The following is a 21,749-nucleotide window of genomic DNA, read 5'->3' on the forward strand; positions in this document are numbered from 1 at the left end:
GAGGTGGAGACAACCTAAACAAAGCATGCAAATGCAATAGGGATCAGCCTGATACTGGCCATTTTCCCATCTTTGATCTTGTCAGCATAACAGTGTCATTTAAATACAGAGGTACCTGACAGTATCGCTGATACCTTCACATTATCATAGAGACAAAAGGCACAGCTGTGCCTTGAGCTTAAAAAGCCAAATGGCAAGGAAGAGCACAAAGACAAAAGGTTAATGTCTCAGACACTTGATTTTCCTGATTTGAGCTTCTTGGATGTCAGCTTTATTACCCCAAAAAGACTACTATTATATTGGAACCTAGATTTAACATTTTATAAATTTGTAATCCCACAGTCCTCCCATTGAGAGTTCTAATAACTCTCACATAATACAAATTTAAACTTTCATAAGTCCATTCTATGGCCTATGTTTCTTAACATAAGCCCCATCTTCAGTCATGTAACTTGAAAAGGCTACAGGCACGTATAACTTATTCTGTGTCTTGTACTAGATTTACTTAGGTGTATTTTTAGAACCATAACTGTTGACACATATAGCATGGATAGTAACACGTTGTAAAAACTACATGATGACACAGAAAAAATCATGTAGCATAAGAGTGGAAGTCTTGAAGTCCATGGCATCCGAATAGCTGTGAAGTCTGTTTTCTGTAGTCCATTTCGCATGTAGATTCACTCAGATGACTCTTTGTCCTCATGAAGCTTGTTCATGGATGTCTGAAGTGATGCTTTACACCAGGGTGTCACATATGGAAATGACTTCTCATGCACACATACCTGCAACAAAAGAAAACAAAGAAACAGCAGACCAGCAGTATTCTTGCATAGACATTTTTAGACTTCTGTAGATCGTATAGTGGTTTTAAATCTGGTGATCGTATAGGGTTTTTCTCAACCTAGTTTTAAGTAATTTGACACCTATGGACCAGTGAGGTGGGGATAAAACTACGGACAGGGGAAACCTATGAGGAAGTCTTCACCACAGGGTTGGCCCCAGAGGCCTGTTGCACTTCGGTTCTTCCCTGGGCTCCTCACTGGTCTGTGTGTGTCCTAGTCTGTCCCTGTAGCTGGTGTGCGAATTTTACTGTGTGACATCTCCATCCTCTAATGAAACATCAGTTATAACAAGACATCATAACCCAAAAAGAATAGGAGTGACTGGAGTGTGCTTTAGTATAGCTTTGAAGGCTGTGAGTGTACTTAACGTTTTCTCAATGAAAGGACGTGACAGTCAACGTATTTACAAAGGATGTTTCATCTTTGTTGTACATTACCGGGGAAGTTAAGCACCCACAGCACTTACAGTTAACACCTGAGCAAGCTGCTCCAACAGTTAGGTGATGTGGGGAGGGGCAGCTTCAGAGTGGTAAGTTGACTGAGTAGGAGCTGAGTAAAGCTGTTCATTTCTCTTAATGTCTTCTTGCTTTTTCTACACTTTCATCCAGTGTCCAGTTTTACCACAAAAATGACAACTGCCCTCCTTCTTAGGACTTATATGTTTCTGTTGGTTCTCTGTTTTGACCTGAAAAGATGCTGCTGCAGTCTTTACTCTGGCTTTGACATCAGAGTTTCTTTTCCAAGTAGCTAAACTGTCTAGATTACTTTTGAGAGATTTGTTAGAACAAGTTAGATCTAAGAATGGCAAGGCTTTTCTGTACTCAGCTACAAGGCCATCTAACCAGATGCGAACTAATGATCCCTTGTCCTCCAACACACTTTCAGGATCATCAACTATTCCACTGTAAGTTATTGCTGACTGACAAAATCTTTCAGTGTATTCACTCACAGTTTCAGCCTCCTTCTGTACACAACTAGCGACCTTTGACCAATCCACTTTTGGTCCAACAATATTCTTTAACTCTCTCAGAACTCCCTCTATCAATTCATCTTTACTGGCATGTTGTAGTTCAGAAGTAACAGCAGACTCAAAACTGTTGAATTCAGATTCACTAAGTATTTGTGACATCAGCTGTGTGACTTCTGCTAACGACATGTCATAGAGACGCATTTTGCTGATCAACGCTCTTCTGAATTCAGTAAAATTTGTGCATGCAGAGAGTAAGCTCTGGGATAGTCTCTCTATATCTTTAGGTCTTAGCGCGTTGGGCAACAGTTTTAACTTGGACAACAGAAGAGTTGGCAGGAACACTTTCAGTTCCCTCAATTCTCTGAGATCTTTTCCTCGCACCACATACCTTTACTGAATCTACAGGCACATCAGTTACTGACTGGAGGGCTACATCTGTTTCAAAGAAAGCTTGTAAGTCAGGATAATTGTTATCAGTCTGACTAACTTCTTCCACAGTTTTTGCTGCAGCTTTGTTGCGATTCAATTTCTTAGTCAAAGAGGATACTCTAGCTCAGAGCTCTTTGTTCTGTTCCTCTAGTTCTGAGGTACGCTGAGAATGTTGCATAGCTAGTGCTAAACCAATTTCTCTGTGGCAGCAGATAATGCCTTTCACATTGTTTTTGCGAATACATGATCCTAGTACCTTTTTACATTCTTCAATTGACCATACTTTTTCTGGATCAATACAAAATTTTTTAATCAAGTCCAATCTGACTGACTCTGTCACTATTGAGTCCATGTGCTGTCTTAACAATGATTTGAACTCACTGTCTGTCCATGAAGGAGTAGCTAGTCCACCTTTCTTAGTTGTTGGAATCAGCTTAGGATTCCTTCTCAACATTTTGTAAAGTCTTTCTGACACAAAAGGACACTTCTAACACTTCCCTGGCAAGCGGAGGATAAAAACACAGACTATTAGCACTTTATGCTAAACTTCCCTGCCAGACACAGAGGGCAGCAAAATATTAGCATGTGATGCTAATCTCCCTGGCTAAACAGAGGATTACTTTCATCTCTAAAATATAATTTTTAGAGGGTAACAGCTGTAGGTTAACTCTTCTCTGATGGCGCAGAGGGTAACAAATTTGTTCTGGTCTTAAAGGTTCTTTTGGATAGAGGTACACTCACCAACCATTTGTTGTACAGAAAGATTCAGTCTGGAATTAAGTCAGATCTTTGTTAAGATTGCAGTTTCAATCTGGATTCAGGTGAGAAGCTCTATCCGTGTCACGGCACCAAAAACTGTTGGGAACTCAGAAACAAAGACCAGGAGACTCTTGGGTAATCTTCAGCAGGATTCTTTATTGAGAACGCTCTGCGTAGCGCTGCAGTCATCAAAAGTCTAACTTGTCCTTATACATTGTAGATTATATACATTTTCAAGGGGGCGGGATACACAGAGGTGGAGACAACCTAAACAAAGCATGCAAATGCAATAGGGATCAGCCTGATACTGGCCATTTTCCCATCTTTGATCTTGTCAGCATAACAGTGTCATTTAAATACAGAGGTGCCTGACAGTATCGCTGATACCTTCACATTATCATAGAGACAAAAGGCACAGCTGTGCCTTGAGCTTAAAAAGCCAAATGGCAAGGAAGAGCACAAAGACAAAAGGTTAATGTCTCAGACACTTGATTTTCCTGATTTGAGCTTCTTGGATGTCAGCTTTATTACCCCCAAAAGTCTCATTTAACATTTTATAAATTTTGTAATCCCACACTACGAATATATTTACATTTTAAGCATTTTTCTTTCGTTCGTGGTGGAAGTCGACGCGTCAGAGGTGGGGGTAGGAGCACTGTTGTCCCAACGTGCTGCTTCGGACGATAAGGTACATCCTTGCGCGTTTTTCTCACATCGACTATCTCCTGCCGAACGTAATTATGACATTGGCAATAGAGAGTTGTTGGCAGTCAAATTAGCATTAGAGGAATAGCGTCACTGGTTGGAGGGTTCAGGGGTTCCCTTTATTGTTTGGACCGATCATAAGAACTTAGAATACATTGCCAAAAGACTCAATTCCAGGCAGGCTCGGTGGGCACTTTTTTTCGGTCGTTTTGAATTTACCCTATCGTACCGCCCGGGTTCCAAAAATGTCAAACCCGACTCTTTATCACGTCTTTTTGATCCCTCCGCCCGTTCGGTGACTCCCGAGTTTATTTTGCCTGAGAAATTAGTGGTCTCAGCACTCGTATGGGAGGTCTAGTCGAAGGTCAAGACGGCCTTAGAAGGGGTAACGCCTCTGTCAGGTTGTCCACCGAACCGTTTATTTGTGCCGGAGGAGTTAAGGTCCGAAGTTGTCCAGTGGGGTCATTGTTCTAATGTGGCTTGTCACCCAGGGATAAGTAGAACTAATGGATTAGTTAGACAACGATTCTGGTGGCCACGTATGGCTCGTGACGTCCACGATTTTGTTTTGGCTTGCTCAGTTTGTGCCAGTGGTAAGTCATCTAACCGACCTCCTGATGGGCTTCTTCAACCGCTGTCTGTCCCTTCGAGACCCTGGTCCCACATCGCTCTAGATTTTGTTACCACCCTCTAATGGCATGACGGTCGTTTTGACCGTATTGGACCGGTTCTCGAAGGCAGCACATTTCTTCCCTTGCCCAAATTACCGACAGCCAAGGAGACAGCGGTCACTGTTCTAGATCACGTGTTTCGGCTTCATGGCCTCCCGGTAGACGTGGTTTCGGACAGGGGATCTCAGATTATATCCAAATTTTGGAAAGAGTTTTGCAAATTGTTAGGAGCGTCAGTTAGCTTGTCTTCGGGTTATCATCCCCAAAGCAACGGACAATCTGAGCGAGCCAACCAAGATTTAGAGAGGACGTTGCGATGTTTGGTCTCCAAGAATCCTTCTTCCTGGAGTCAACAGCTCTCTATGGTGGAGTACGCCCACAATTCGTTGCCAGTGTCAGCTACGGGCCTCTATCTGTTTCAGTGTAGTGTAGGGTACCAGCCACCAGCCTTTCCCAGTCTGGAATCTGAAGTCGCGGTCCCCTCCGCTCACGCGTTTGTCCTGAGGTGTCCCCGCACCTGGACCAGAGCCCGTGAGACTCTGCTCCGGGTGAGGGAGCGCACTAAGGCCAAGGCCGATCGCCACCGGTCAAAGCCTCCCGTTTACGTCGTGGGTCAAAAAGTGTGGCTTTCTACCAGTAACATTCCTCTGTGATCCGTATCTAATAAATTAGCTCCCAAATTTATCGGCCCGTTCACTATCACCAAAATCATTAGTCCGGTGACAGTCCGCCTCAAACTACCTCCTGCGTACAAGAGGATACACCCCGCCTTTCATGTGTCCAAAATTAAACCCGTGTTTTATGCACGTATTAATCCGCCTACTCCGGTTCCCCCGCCGCCGCGTCTTGTAGATGGGGAACCAACATATTCGGTTAATCGTATTCGGGACTGGAGACGGAAGGGACGAGGATTCCAGTATCTGGTGGACTGGGAAGATTACGGTCCGGAGGAGAGGAGTTGGGTACCTGCTAGGGACATATTGGATCACTCCCTTATTGATGACTACAATCAGCAGGTAGGCCCTTCTGGGAACTCCAGGAGGAGTTCTTAGAGGGGGAGGGGGTACTGTCACGGTTGGTAACCGTGATCTCGGGGTGTTTGCACTTTGTGATGAAATCTGTGTGTTTCGCGTCTGCACTGATTAGCTTGTGGGCGTCTCGGTTAATTGTCATCAGCAACAGCTGCCACTCATTACTCATCTCCTATATATTGGCTTGTCTCACGTCTTGTGTTTGTGAGATCATTGTTACATGTTTGATGTGGTTACCCTGTTCGTCTGGCTTTAGTTTTGTATGCGTTGGATGTCTGTGTTTTCCCCAGAACCTCATCCACTCTCCGCACGTTCACTCAGCCACGGACACTTACCTTCGGCTCCATTCCCCGCAGTTCCTGTGCCATCCTCTCCTGCTGCTTACACGCCGTCATCATCCGGATTACTCACCTTCTCTCCGCCATCATCAGGATTCCTCACCTCCTCACCACCACCACCACGGAGTGTCGTCGTCTCAGCATCATTGTTTGTTTGTGTATTCATACTCATCTCTTCTAATTAAACTGTTAACTCGCATCTGCTTCCAGACTTTCCTTTATCCACCGTCACAGGTAGGAAGTAGCAGGAGGAAAGTCTGAGATGTGAGGGTCTGTGTTGCAAGCAGAAACAGCTTCACATGCCGTTAACTGCGGGAGCTGGAGGCCACTGAACAGAAAAAATGGTTGGTAGCATGAGGGAGCGGAAGAGTTGTGGGCATGTTTGGGCGGCTTCACGTTTGCTTCAGCTGCTGTAGCTGTAGGTTGTGGGAAAGGGCTTGGGTGTGTGATGTCTTGAAGAACCTGTGTAGCCTGCACTGCTAGCAGAGGCAGCCTTATGCTAATATCTGCTACATGACCTGGAGGAGACTGAAAAGTAAAAGGGGGGTTAGAAGTAACAGGATGGAAATAATGGGATGTGCAGGCCAGTGTTGCAAGTAGAAGTAGCTTCATACTGGATATATATACACTTGTTGTGCTAGTTAAGATGATAGCTAAACGAGATGCACCTGTGCCAAATTGATTATCTGATCGTGCTCCTCCGAACTTTGTTAATAAAACCCCATTTAATTATTTTGCTGCATTGTTATTGTTTGGTGCTGTTCAAGTTGTTCTAACTTAAAATGATGCATCTGTTAAATGGGTCGCAATGAATGTATTATGTTAGAGAATCGTTCGCAATGAGCTTGTGTTTCATTGTAAAGCAGACATAATTAAGTATTTCTGGTGGTTGTGGTGGTATCAATATTCGTGGTGAAACTGCTGCCTAAGGGGCCGTTTACATATCGCGTCTTTTGCGTGCTCAAGTTTGTTATTTCCAATGTAGGCGCGGGGTATGCACACTCATAATGGAAGCGATGCGGTCGCGATGCGCACGCTGTGCGAAGCGCCTGTTTTTTCCAGGCGCGTCCGCACCGCATCGAGTTTAAAACATTTCAACTTTTCAGAATGCCGCAAGCGCACCGCGGGTCATGTGACAAGAACTAACCAATCAGCTTCATCCTTTCCCGTAACAATGTTGAAAGCTCAGCCAAGATGAAGGAACAGCTGATCATAGTTGTATATGGATTGCCATTTTGAAATAAATTTAGTAGCAGAGATACTGCAAGCGATTTTTTGAGCTGCAAATCCATTTATCCTTTGCTAAAATTTCAGCGTCTTCATGGAGAGAGCACATCATGGTTGCTTAGCAAAGGCAGACGCCTCAGGGGCGCAACTGCCCAAGTGCTTTGGAAAGAAGGAGAAAGCGGTGCGCCTAGCGTTTTCCACGCGTTTTTGGTGCGATATGTGCAAGCTGGACGGGGCCCAACACACTGAGTCCATTCGGGCCGGGCTCGGGTCATTTTTTAATTAATATTTTTACAGCTCGGGCTTGAGTCGGGCTCGGGCTCATTTAGCTTATCTACTTTTTTTATGCCTATATACCTGCAGAGCACACGTAGGCTACTGTATGAAATACTGTTATAATGATTACAGGCCATTATAAATATCATCCATCACCTACGCAATATCCACAACGCATATACACACGCATTAGCATACAGGTGACAGGTGTTGGGCGGTGCTCGGGTGGGGCTTGGCTGGTAATTCTGATAAGAAATCGGACACAGGACGGGCTCAGGTCTGAGCCTCTCGGGCCTAAATTTAAGGCCCGTGCAGGGCTCTAGCTCAAGTTCAAAGAAATTAAGCTTATAAAACAAGTCTCTAGACCTGGCACTTAAAAAAAAAAATAATAATAAAATAAAAATAAAAACCTTCCACTGACTTGCCTCGCGACCAAATCTCTATCACTGTGAACCCTGTATTCTAATAGCTGCACTAATATCGGTCCGAAAAATACGTCAATGAATTAAACGTTTTAGGATTTTTATATTTTTCAACAGAAAGGTAAGTTACGCTGCGTGGTTATGGAATATTTTGTATTCTGCACTATTTCTAGGTCACTTAACATCTAGCCTATCATGTGAATGCTTTGCATCAGCATCAGATTTTCTTAATTTCAGTGAGGCACTTTAGGGAAACTTTAGGGAGCCCCTTTTACTTGCACATTACTATGATATTAAAGGTTACAGTTAACAACAAATTTAATTGCTATCAATTTTTTTATATAATAATCAACACTCAAAAAAGTACACAAAAATGTAAATTGCACTTAAATAAATCCTTTTTGTTATTGAAATATAATAATTCACACAGTGGCCGTCATAACTTTTTATGACAGATTAATTTAAAAATAAAGACTTGAGACAGCACTAACAGGTTAAGTAAAATATAATGAATAGACTAATATTTAGCGAAAGGTTCTTCTCTAGATGTTCCTCTAGCAAACAAATGTGCTTTGTAAACACTGAATGACTTGCTCGAGGTAAATGTAATGCTAAGTGACCTTTTGTTTAATGCATAACTACATAAAGTACGCAAGTTGCGTATAGAGCCCCCACAACACCTGGGCCCCCCTTGCTCTCTGTCAAATCATGTAAAGTGCCAATGTTTCATAATATACAGTCAGCATATTGCAAGGATATTGAGCTGTGAAAGACACACTGATTGAAACAAAGACAAGTATAGCATAGGCTACTCTGGCTGCATGTGTACTCTGGCTGACAAATGAACAGAAAAAATATTTCAAAATATCACATTTATGAATTTTCACTTAAACACATCCAGTTTATTCATGCCATAAGTGAATATGAACAGTATGGATCTATAGATTGAGTCTTAAAGTAACAGTAGCATAATAAACCTTCTGTTGTTTTTCTCATTTAATTTTAGGCTACTCAAACAATTAAGGGAAACAAGAGAATCATTAACTGCTCTTCACTGAGTAATTTTACAAACTTTAATAAGACTGAAGACTATGCAGTGTGTTATTATTATTTTTTTCTTTTTACATTTGATTAATTTATTCAATTTCTGTTTACAGACAGGGGCCCCCCTGACAAAATTTTGCTTAGGGCCCCCAAAAGTCTAGGACCGGCAATGTGCAAGCTGTTTTAATGACGTCGTATCAAGATTGAGAAACTGACTAAGTGGTTACATAAGACATTAAATATTCATTCATGTTTATGTCATGTAGTATTCAGTAAAAAGGAAAGGATGATCACATTCACTCGGCCTCTGCACTGCTGTTTGATTTGAGGCACTTATACAGCACTCTATCATGCCACATCACAGAGCATCAAAACGGGATTAATTGCTTGAATTTTATGAAGAAATTTACATAGTTTTAAAAATTAGACTGTTTCTTATCGAAGGTAACAATAAATAAAACTGGAAGTTTCAAACTAAGTTCCATATTTGATTAACTAGTGCCTCATTGTTCTGCTCTCTGTAGACAATTACAAGCCACCCTTGACAGCTTATCTTCACATTAATCTCTTCACATCCTCTCTGTCAAACAGGCATATTTTAAAAACCTTCCACAAACTGCAACAAAGATAACATCACCAACATGCTTTGATCTCTTGAGCAGAACACAGATCTGTTTTTAATGAATAGATTTGGTGTTAAATTGAGAGAGCACATTTGTGAGTTTCACTTCAGACATCAAAAGCGAGGAAATCAATATGCAATCAGGTCAACACACTTTTACTGTTTAGAATGTTTGTAATGTGTGCACACTTAAAAAGTGTCCTTTAAAAAGCCAATTTACTGAAATCTTATTTAAACCTCCTCCTTCTTCTTCTTCTTCTTCTTCTTTTTCTTCTTCTTCTTCTTCTTCCAAATTTTAAAATGTATCTCCTCATAGACTTTTAAAGTTGTAACCACCAAACTCCGGTCAGACTGGTCTGACTCGGGTTGCTATATCTTTTATTACTGATCTGGCTTACGCTTTTCGTAAACCGGACTTCACCTAAAATCCCATAGAAAACTTTTATACAATAAGACTTATGATGTATTTTAGCTGTCTACTGCCATAGCAAAGCTTAAAACTCCCTACTGAGAATACAGCTAAAACCAACCTAAGCTGATCGGTTGCTTTGGCTGGTTTCCCAAGCTGATTTTAAAGTGGTTTAGGCCACTGTCACGCTGGTTTCAGCTGGTTTTTAGAAGTTTTTTTTTTTACTGAATCAACTGGTTGTATCTGGTTTTAGCTGTATTAGCATAGAAACATTCTAACAACATGCTAGTAACTTGTTAATCAGGCTAGAAACATGCTAGTGACATGCTAGTAACTTGTTAATTGTGTTAGCGACATACTAGTAACTTGCTAATCATGCTAGCAACACGCTAGTCTTTTGCTAATGCTGAAATCATACTAGCAACATGCTAGTTACTTGCTAATCCTGCTAATGACAAGGTAGTCATGATAGCAACATGCTAGTAAATTGCTAACCATGCTAGCAATATGCTAGTCAATTGCTAATCATGCCAACAACATGCTACTGATATGCTAGTCACTTGTTAATCATGCTGGAAACCGGCTAGCGACATGCTAGTAACTTGCTAATCATGCTAATGACATGCTAGTCACTTGCTAGTCATGCTAGCAATATGCTAGTCACTTGATAATCATGCTAACAACATGTTACTGACATGCTAGTCACTTGCTAATCATGCTGGAAATATGCTAGCGACATGCTAGTCACTTGCTAGTCATGCTAGCAATATGCTAGTCACTTAGTAATCATTTTAACAACATGCTACTGACATACTAGTCACTTGCTACTCTTAGCTGGTCAAGCTGTTAGATCTGCTAAAAGACCAACCAAGTTTAACCCAGAGATTTTCAACTTAAACCAGCTAAGACTAAGCATCCATCCTAAGCTGATTTTAGGTGGATTAGGTTAGGTTAGGTTAGGTTAACATGATAATTATCCAAGAAACATGCTAGTAATATGCTAATCATGCTAGAAACAATCTAACAAACTTGCTAGTAGCTTGGTAATAATGCTAGAAACATGCTAGTAAATGGTAATTGTGCTTGCAACATGCAATTAACATGCTAATCATGTTGTAAACATGCTAGCAACACGCTAGTGACTTGCTAGTCTTGCTATAATAATGTTAGCAACATGCTAGTAACATGCTTATCATGCTAGAATCATGTTAACAACATGCCAGTAACATGTTGATTGTGCTAGCAACATGCTAATAATGTTGGAAACATGCCAATCATGCTAGTAACTTGCTAATCATGCTACAATTATGTTAACAACATGCCAGTGACATGCTAATCATGCTAGAAACATGCTAGTAACATGCTAATCTTGTTAAAATAGGTTACCAACATGTTAGTCATGCTTGAAACAACCTAGCAACCATTCCAGGTACCCTAGCAATGTGTTTTCTGCCTATATGTTTTTCTGATAGACTGTATTGCCTTGAAAATATTCAAAGTTTAATATTTAAAACTATTTTAACTTTTAAACTACCAAATTATTACCAAAATGAAAACTTTCCGATTGCAATCTTTTAAACTACTTTAAACTTTTGACTAGGCCTCATCTAGTTAGTTATTTATATGATAAAAATCTTTATAATCAAATAAGAAACATACAAACACTCTACAAATTGTATTTTCATGAGATAATTTACTCATTTTTACAGTTTGTGGAAATAAGATATCAACATGTTCCATGTAAAGTGATGTGACATACAGCCAAGTATGGTGACCCATACTCAGAATTCATGCTCTGCATTTAACCCATCCAAAGTGCACACACACACGAAGCAGGGGGAAGCCATTTATGTTGCGGCACCCAGGGAGTAGTTGGGGGTTCAAAGACTTGCTCAAAGGCACCTCAGTCGTGGTATTGCTGGCCCAAGACTCAAACTCACAACCTTAGGGTTAGGAGTTAAACTCTCAAACCATTAGGCCACAACTTCCCCACAAGAGCATAACCAAGTTACCTGTGACTGCTAAAAAATGACAGCATTTCACCCAATTTTCATGTGGATGCAAGAACAATAAAGTGTGTAGTAAGTTGAATGTTCATGTTTTATGTGTCACTCAAAATGGTAAATTCAAATATTCTCTGTAAGGCAGGCAGACGCAAACACAAATACCAACATATTCACACATTCAAACCAAGTGTCAGAAATTCTTTTACATTCACCACATGTGGGAAACCTCAGAGCAACTCATGCTTTGGTTAAACTTTAAATGTTAACTTGTTATTTGAATGGATGGGAGTCATTGTGCTGCTACAATAAAAAACTTATGGTCACAATTTTCATAAATCTGTTTAATGAATATAAATGTACCTTTTAAATGATTTTGCTAAGTTACATTTTTGAGGCTATTGAAGAGTAAGTGTAGTAAGTCAGGTGTCATAATTCTAAAGGACTGAGTAACTGTGTGTCTGTGAAATCATGTAATGTTTTTTTTATCATTATTTATTTATTTCTGGAGCACATCTCACAACCACAATTTAATAACATCAGTTAAAACCGGAAAAGTGCAAGTACTATTGGGCTCGCAGAGCACAATCACAAAACATCATGTAGAATTGCACATACTCTACGGAAGTGACCTAGATTCAGTGGAATGATTTCTATTTGCAAAGGAGTTTAAATCAATAGCAAAAAATTTGCAGTCATCCAGCATACTATGTAAAAGCATGAGGAAAAAGTGTTGAACCCCCACTTCAAAAAATAAAATAAAACAAAAAATAATATAAATATTGATGACTATACAATTATCATAAAAAAATCAAAAGAGTTCAAATTAAAACATGATCAGATGCTTCTAAATCTTTTACATACACTAAGTTCAAGAGTTTGAAATGATTACAATTTTTTTTTATTTCTTTTTTTTTTTTTGGTGTGCATCATTTAGTGAGCTTAAGATACCCAAAAATATATTATTTTATTTATTAGTTTTTATCATTTAATTCTTACTTAATTATTCCTAACTTTTGTGACCAATAGTTTATATGATCAATTTTATATACAATATTACATTCAGCATTGGTTATTTATTTATTTAGTTTCAAAAAAGGAACAATGTATATTAATCAACATTTATGAATGTGAATGTACCCAGATTAGCTCGGCGGCTAGTTTTCATTGGTAGTCCCTTTGTGTCTCGGTTTTAGTCTCAATGTCTCTTGAAGTCTGTTTACTTTTAAAAATAAAGGTGCTTCAAAAGGTTCTTGAAGCGATGTCATAGAAGAACCATTTTTGGTTCCACAAAGAACCATCTCTTTCTCACTTTTTTTTAACATTCACCACAAAGAACTGTTTGTGAAACAGAAAGGTTCTTCCGATGTTAAAGGTTCTTTCTGGAACCATTTAGACAAAAGGTTATTCTATGCGATAGTGAAGCACCTTTATTTTTAAGAGTGTTGTTCTCTCATGGGGGTCCAACACAAGGAGGACCTCGGGGGTTGGGTAAGGGTGGTAGAGGACGCTGGCTTCTGGAAGGCCTCGGCAATGTGGTTTTCTGCATATACTGCTCATCAGGCAGAAAATTATGATAGGGCATTAGAGATGTAAGCCGGTACTCTTCTTCCTCTGCCCAACAAAAAGATAAATAATTGGTTTTGAATTACTGAGAATTGACGAGAATTATTGGATATTTCAGAATTTGAGAATATTCTAATGAAGATTTTATTTTATTATTTCTTTTTTTTCATATGTCATTTTTGCCTCTTCTATTCTTATTTGTGTCATTGTGGAACACTCCCACACTGATTGACACCAGTAACACCTACAAATAGACGATCTCACCTGTTCTAACTGTGAATACAAAATAGTTCACTGGAAACACACCTTTTGCTTTCCTCTTCTTTCGTCTGCAGTAGCGGCAGACACAGACTAGGCAGATGATGAAGAGTATGAGGAGGACACTTCCTCCCCCTGACAGGATCACCAGCATCCACCATAAATCTAAGCCTAGAAATTTACAAACAAAGTATATTATACAAATTTCCATCACCAATATTTATCATTTCAGCAATTGTAAAATGATGCAAAAACACAATTTCACTTTCTACAGTATAACATAATTTACAGATCTTTGCTACAAACTGATTTCATTTTATATGACAAACATTCAAAGTTAATACAAGTATCTTTGTGATGACAACTCTATGGTATGAAACATGATTCAGTGTAATAAACAATAAACAGCAGTTGTATATAGACCTTTAAATGGGTTATAAACAAAATGTAAGAGTCAAGTTTTTCATAGAAACCAATGTTGTCATGCATGAGAATTCATATGTCAAATGATTTTGATACACTGGACCTGTGTCAGAGCACACTGGCTTAACCTCTTTAGCTGTCTTGTGTCTTCCCATGTGGCTGACTGTGCATGAGAAATTATTTCCAGATTCTAGCTCAGATGAGCTGATGTGTAAAATAGCGTGTGTCACATTAGCCTTCATGCCATTTTTCATCCAATACACAACAACTTCACTGTTGTTCACTGCACAAGTCAGATTTACTCCTTTTTCTATGCACTCCACCAAAACTGTAGGTTCAGGTAATGGCTCTGAAATGCACACAACAACAGCAAGTCATATTGCTAAAACACACTTAGTCTTGCATGACTTCAATGGGCAAATATAGAGTAGAGAAGTGACATCTGACCGAAATGCAAGTTTGAATAGCAAAAGAACACAAGCTAGTACGCACCCAGTACACAGAGCTGTTTTACAGTTTGCTTTTTTAAGTTTCCTTTTGCATTATAGACGATGCCCCTGTACTCCCCAGAACTGTCTTTCTGTACGTTCTCCAGTATCACGGATCCATTTTGGGTAACATTGAACTTGCTGAGCTTAACTTGTAAATGTTTTTTAAAATAAACTTTCCTTTCATTATGTGTCCATCTCAGTTCATCGTCTGCAAGTAATTCTGCACCTTCAAATGGAATAATAACTGTATCACCCACAGCTTTGTAGATGCATGAAGATGCAAATTTACCTAAAAAAAAAAAGTGGTATAAAAAACTTTGAGCAAAAAGATCATTAATACAGTGAGAAAATGGTGCTGTATGTTGAGTTTCAAACACACAGTCACCTTGACCTTTATATTCTAATGACATGATTTGATTGAACACAATTGCGGGAAAATGACAATGAAAACTTTTTTTCTCAAAAGAACGGATCTCACATGACAGGAATGTGAGAAAGAAGTGAGTACATACAAATACATCATTTATATAAAACCATAGGAAATGCAGTTAAATGTGATTGATTTCTACTTGCAAAAAAAATAAAAAAGAATTGTTTATAAACAGATATTTTTGACGACAGATAAATTAAACCAAAATTTGACCAAAAACCATGAAAAATAATTTTTATTTGGTTTACTAATAATGGACTAAGAAGATGATGAAGAGAACATTTGTGACATTTAAGAAAATATTTAATTTAACAACAACAACAATAACCTACCAGTGGAGAACATGAAGATTAAATTGAAGAGGAGAGTTAATGTCAGCTTTTGCAGCATTTTCGTGCAGATTACTTAGTGAGTTGTTCTGTTTTAAGATGACAAGCTACAGTTTCCTGTGTGGGCATGTCTGGGAGCGTGTGTGTGTGTGTGTGGGGGGGGGGGGGGTGTCAGTCAGAACACTGCCAGTAATTCAGTGTACTAACTGAGTATTCAGAGTTCTGTGTAGATTCCTGTAAATGTATCAATTTATTCTTCAGTCATTATTAGATTATTATAAAGACCGACATGTTTTTTAAACATTAATTAAATAAAACACTTCAACAAACAAAAGTTTACACACAAACAAATGCTGATAATACATTTTGTGAATAAGTGCATAAGTCATAGCCTTTTAAGAAATTTAACACATTACAATATAGTTATCACTGAGCAGAGACCAAAGAGTCCCCTGCCTTAGTCCCGAGATGCTGGGCTTGACTCCAGCCCTCCCGTGAACCTACAGAGGATGAATGGATGGACCATAGATGCATTGTTCACATTTATTTCATGGCCAGTGTGTCACACCCTGGGCTCATCATGTTGTGTTTTCCCTCCATGTGTTCCGTGTCCCATGATGATTGTCTCATTCCATGCACCTATGTTTACTAATTACCCCTAGTATTTACATTCCTGTCTTTCTTCTGTCTGGTCTACTTTGTCCATACTTGTTGGACGTTCTGTGTTACCGTTGTGGATTATTCCTGTGATTCCTGAATTAAAGACTTTTGCTTGTACTCCATGTTTCTCTCTTGTTCCTTCCCACAGCAAAGTGTGACACAGTGTATGTACTGTATTTCTTTTGCAACAGATAAGCTATCATTGTAAATCTTTTAGTATAAAAAAAAGACTACAAAAATGTATTACACTCTGGGTTTCGTGGCCAGGTTATTTCCATCAAATTATTTTTTCCCTCACAATTAGGTTATCAATACCAGTTCAGTGGAACAGGGTGTGCAGTCAATGTCTCAGTGCAATGCTGCCATCTGGAGGAGATGTGAAGAGGCGAATGCAAAGAAATCTTGTAATCCTTAGGTTTAATTTACTTATTGTTAACAGATACTATAGCAGATGTACAGGTAAATGTGAAGCATGAGGAAATCAATCTTAATATGGAGCATTCAGAGCACATGAGTCTGTGACCAGTAGGGGGCGCCAAATTCAATCAAAAAGCATGCAAAAAAAGTTTTATGTGGTGTACATATAATTGATTAAGAGGAAAAAATGTCTGTAAACAGACAAGTGGTGCTACGGAAAATATACCTTAACAACAACTTACCAGAGGGGAACATTATAAATAAACTAAAGTTAATAAATGTCAAGTTTAGCAGCATTTTCTCTCAGTCTCTGAGTGAGTCGCACTGTTTTAAGATGACAAGCTGAAAGTGATATCATTTCCTGTACGTGCGTGCGTCTCTGGGAGTGTGTGGGGATGAGTGAACATGATTTCACCAAGTTAAACATGTTCCTTAATCAACATCCTTGCTGATACTGGAACAACATTCCAACCAACCAATCAGATTTCAGAAATCTGAGAGAGATGTACAGTTAATGTCAAATTATGGCTTACAACAAGGCTTCTCATTATTAACCTATCATTTCCCTGTGGTTTTAGGGATAAGTTATGGGTTATGTTAAGGGATAGAAACGTACAACCCGAATTCCGGAAAAGTTGGGACGTTTTTTAAATTTTAATAAAATGAAAACTAAAGGAATTTCAAATCACATGAGCCAATATTTTATTCACAATAGAACATAGATAACGTAGCAAATGTTTAAACTGAGAAATTTTACACTTTTATCCACTTAATTAGCTCATTTAAAATTTAATGCCTGCTACAGGTCTCAAAAAAGTTGGCACGGGGGCAACAAATGGCTAAAAAAGCAAGCAGTTTTGAAAAGATTCAGCTGGGAGAACATCTAGTGATTAATTAAGTTAATTGATATCAGGTCTGTAACATGATTAGCTATAAAAGCTTTGTCTTAGAGAAGCAGAGTCTCTCAGAAGTAAAGATGGGCAGAGGCTCTCCAATCTGTGAAAGACTGCGTAAAAAAATTGTGGAAAACTTTAAAAACAATGTTCCTCAACGTCAAATTGCAAAGGCTTTGCAAATCTCATCATCTACAGTGCATAACATCATCAAAAGATTCAGAGAAACTGGAGAAATCTCTGTGCGTAAGGGACAAGGCCGGAGACCTTTATTGGATGCCCGTGGTCTTCGGGCTCTCAGACGACACTGCATCACTCATCGGCATGATTGTGTCAATGACATTACTAAATGGGCCCAGGAATACTTTCAGAAACCACTGTCGGTAAACACAATCCGCCGTGCCATCAGCAGATGCCAACTAAAGCTCTATCATGCAAAAAGGAAGCCATATGTGAACATGGTCCAGAAGCGGCGTCCTGCAGCGCTTACATACTGCAGCTATAACAACAGCATGGCTTCGTCGTAGAAGAGTCCAGGTGCTAACCTGGCCTGCCTGCAGTCCAGATCTTTCACCTATAGAGAACATTTGGCGCATCATTAAACGAAAAATACGTCAAAGACGACCACGAACTCTTCAGCAGCTGGAAATCTATATAACGCAAGAATGGGACCAAATTCCAACAGCAAAACTCCAGCAACTCATAGCCTCAATGCCCAGACGTCTTCAAACTGTTTTGAAAAGAAAAGGAGATGCTACACCATGGTAAACATGCCCCGTCCCAACTATTTTGAGACCTGTAGCAGAAATCACAATTGAAATGAGCTCATTTTGTGCATAAAATTGTAAACTTTCTCAGTTTAAACATTTGCTATGTTATCTATGTTCTATTGTGAATAAAATATTGGCTCATGTGATTTGAAAGTCTTTTAGTTTTCATTTTATTAAAATGTAAAAAACGTCCCAATTTTTCCGGAATTCGGGTTGTATTTAGAGGTCAAAATATAACATTTATTGTTTTTGCTAAGGGAAAATATATAAATGGAAAAATAAATATGTTCTCTTCATTTACAAGGTGAGAGAGGGGACTTCCTTGTAGATTCCATGCCATGATTTTAAATATTGAATAAAACAATTTTGTAACACTTTATTTTAAGGTGTCCTTGTTACATATGTTACATGCACTTACTATTAAAATAACAATTAATTATGCACAATTACATGCAAGTAACCCTAAGATAAACTCAAATCATACAGGACGAGAGAGGACCAGGGGCCCGTTTCACAAAGGATATTAAGTGAAAACTCTGAGTATGTTAACCCTGAAATGAGGGAAACTCTAGGTTTTCTGTTTCAGAATGGGAGGTTTGTCAAACCTTTGAAAGCAGGGTAAGTCAAGCCTGTTTCTGAAAAAATTTCAGAAAAACTTAAACTCAGAGTCAGTTACCATGGTAACTTACTCTATGAAACTACAAAGTACAAATGTAAAAAAATAATAAAATAAAGATTGCATTTCTATATAAGAAAAAATATACTGTAAAATACTTAGTCTTGTTTCCTTGGTGGATCTAAATTAAGTACACTTTACTTAAGTAAAATGATATGCCAGTGTGGTATTAAAAATAATCTTAATGCAATGGAAAACAAGATTATTCTGAATGTCTATTACTAAGTGCAAATCTACAGTAGCTCCGCCCTCCCTGGACACATAAGGTTAAAAACGACACATTTGAATAACGGCTTCAATGGTGTAGGCAGTAATGTTTTGGGCACGGAAAACTAGCTTGTTACACGATTGATTGGGTTTGAGTTCAGCTTTTGCCAAGCTCATTCTTCTCACTTTTCCCATCACATGTCACATTAAAATTTATTTTAATTAAAAATTAACAAAATGTTCTAAAAACGGAAGTAAAGTGTCTAACAAGTGTTTAATAATGACACAACTATTTATAATTGTAATAAATATAATCATTTACAATCTGTTATTATTGCATCCTGTTAATGTATATAAATAGTGAGGTGCAAATGTATCTGCCAGTATAAAGTATAACTAGCCTCTAATTATTATTTATACTCAGCCTATTGCAAAGAACTGCTACTTTTACATGGTAAATAGAATATATCACGATTTTCACTGTACATTTTTTCTGTAAATAGCATATTGAGCTACCTGCACTTAGCCTACTGTAGGATCTATCGCTAAGAAAGTATGTTAATTCCACTTTTATTGTAAATAGCCACTGGCGTATTGTTCTTACTCAATTGGGAGATCATTTGTAAAATAAGAAAAATGACACGGGCCAACATGGCTTTCAACAAATAAATAATTACCTGTGCGTGAAGTATTAATTTGATTTAAATAAATAAATGATTAAATAAAAATACATACTCCAAAAAAGTATAACAAAAAAGCTGTCCCTAGGTTTTCAAAAGGTATACCTTTGTATCTTTAACCCCTTAAGGATTCATATTAGTAGGCAACCTTAAAGATACATTAGTACTTAAATTGGTAGCCTATCAAAAGCTACACCTTTTTTTTCTGAGTGTAATCTGTTAACAGAAATGTTCATGAAAAACAATGAAATATGATGACAGAACACTACTACTACTACTCTATTAAGCATAATTATTTTAGTGGTTACTAGCTACAGAACTATATCCCTATTTGTTATATAGCCTTAAGTCTTGTCAGATATGTGCAGCTTCCCTTTTCAAAGCCTGTTTAACGCTTCCACTTTGTTTTATGGTGTTCTTAAAGTGTAATTGTACATTTAAGTGCTTGTATTGCTAATTAAAATCTATCTATCTATCTATCTATCTATCTATCTATCTATCTATCTATCTATCTATCTATCTATCTATCTATCTATCTATCTATCTATCTATCTATCTATCTATCGATATATATATCTATGTTCTCATTCGCACCAAAGCCCCGCCCCCAGCTCTGCTCTCTCACATCTGCATATACAAGTGCACAAGTGAGTTTTGCAACAGAATACCGCAAAAAGAGTAGCAAAAGTCAGAGCGCTAGGATTTGAACTTGTACTTCCAGATCTGAGAGGTTGTAAGTGCCGACTTGACGTTGTGCAGCGAAACTGAAGTAAAGTGCAAAAGTAAATAGACATTTTCTTTGTGTGAATGTCATTCTACACATTTGTGACTATTAATCTACAACTTCCAATTCAAAACACGGGTGTTTTGATCATTGTCTGTGTGTGCAAATTGAAAGATTCAGCTTTTCACATCAGAGCTGTGAGTGTAAATTTTAACTTACAAATACAAATATTAATATGACAAGTTCTCACATTCAGATCTTCAACCTCTCGAGTTTAGCTACTGATTTATCTCCATATATTTTGTTCCTCTTAGCTTTCAGAGCAAAAACAAAAAAAATTATACTAGCAGTGTTGAGGTTTTCAACTCAATATATTTAACATTCCACACATTAATAAGGCATGTGTAAACTACAACATCAATAGAAATTATGAGAAATTTTGTTATTCAAAGTCAAGTGAAAATTAACTAATTTTAGGGCTAAAATGTTAAAAACAGTTGTGCTCCATTTCTATGTCAGCCAGCTAATCAAATAAGCAAGTTTGTGACTGATCATGTTATACTTGGATAATATGAGTTATTAGGTTTCAGTTTTGACTAAAAGCTTATAAAAACCCCTACAAAAAACTTTGACAACCCCACCATATTGAATTGTACATGGATGAAACGAGGCTGTAGAATAGACACAATCTTTAGAAAGTTCTATAAAGTTCTATGACGTAATTTTTTATTTTTTTTATGTAGACTGTCTACTTAAAGTCTTTTGTTAAAAGCATGACAAGACCCTGACAAGGTCTATTTGTAACAGGGAGTCAGAGGCGTTCAAATCCATTTGCAGAATTTTATTGAGAGAATGGTCATACAGGCAGAAATCAGGAATGACGTCAGTTATGTTAGGGATATCCAAAATCATTAACGGTAACAAGCAGAGATCAGGGCAGCCAGCAGAGAATCAGAGTCGGTTATACAATCCAAGATAATACACGGGAAGAACAAACACTAGGAAAAACGCTCGGAAATGTCAGACAGGCTAAACAAGACTTGGCAGTGAGTGAGAGTGATCGTGCTGCTTTTATGTGTGTGTAAATGAGGTGCAGGTGTGGCAAGGAAATTGGCTGATGAATGAGGTGCAGGTGTGGCAAGGTGATTGTGATGCAACAGTATGAGAGGTGCTAGTGTCCAAGTGACATCTGGTGGTTGATGGGTGGAATGGTCCTGAGTGTTGGTGCCCTCTACTGAAGTTCATGGGAACTCCTTCTAATGATATGACACTATTACAGTAGGTTATCAGACACTTTAACTGTCATTTTGCATTATTGATACACTGTTTTCCTAATGAATGTTGTTCAGTTGCTTCGACGCAATGTATTTTGTTTAAGGTGCTATATAAATAAAGGTGACTTGACTTGACTTGACATTTAAACCCAAATATTGACATAATTTAGCATTTACCATGTAATCCACAGATGCATGGC

General features: G+C 38.3%; 2 protein-coding genes and 1 long non-coding RNA gene across 5 annotated transcripts in view; 1 reads left to right on the forward strand and 2 right to left on the reverse strand.

The window, feature by feature from the left end:
• LOC132152694 (uncharacterized) overlaps window positions 1-21,749 on the forward strand; it is a 75,182-nt gene that overhangs the window by 50,190 nt on the left and 3,243 nt on the right. The gene's annotated exons all lie outside the window — the stretch shown is intronic.
• Window positions 122-2,742, reverse strand: LOC132152693 (uncharacterized). Its single transcript, XR_009436563.1, has 2 exons — window positions 2,197-2,742; window positions 122-1,592 (listed from the first exon to the last, which is right to left on the reverse strand). It is a non-coding gene; the product is annotated as an uncharacterized LOC132152693 (long non-coding RNA).
• Window positions 12,708-15,352, reverse strand: LOC132152374 (T-cell surface antigen CD2-like). The gene is made up of 5 exons (XM_059561138.1): window positions 15,252-15,352; window positions 14,491-14,778; window positions 14,102-14,347; window positions 13,624-13,746; window positions 12,708-13,365 (listed from the first exon to the last, which is right to left on the reverse strand). The coding sequence occupies exons 1-5, from the start codon at window positions 15,307-15,309 to the stop codon at window positions 13,205-13,207; spliced, it is 876 nt and encodes a 291-aa protein (XP_059417121.1). The 5' UTR covers window positions 15,310-15,352; the 3' UTR covers window positions 12,708-13,204.

Source organism: Carassius carassius, chromosome 11, assembly GCF_963082965.1.
Source record: "Carassius carassius chromosome 11, fCarCar2.1, whole genome shotgun sequence".
NCBI classification, from domain to species: Eukaryota; Metazoa; Chordata; class Actinopteri; order Cypriniformes; family Cyprinidae; genus Carassius; species Carassius carassius.

What these genes read in the sequence shown, in the direction of transcription:
- LOC132152374 (XM_059561138.1), bottom strand. Translation starts at nt 15,309, where the DNA reads ATGCTGCAAAAGCTGACATTAACTCTCCTCTTCAATTTAATCTTCATG. An exon ending in AAAACAGCTCTGTGTACTGG is followed by an intron (nt 14,348 to 14,490) that starts GTGCGTACTAGC and finishes TGTGCATTTCAG; the next exon opens with AGCCATTACCTGAACCTACA. An exon ending in GCCAGTGTGCTCTGACACAG is followed by an intron (nt 13,747 to 14,101) that starts GTCCAGTGTATC and finishes GTAAATTTCTAG; the next exon opens with GCTTAGATTTATGGTGGATG.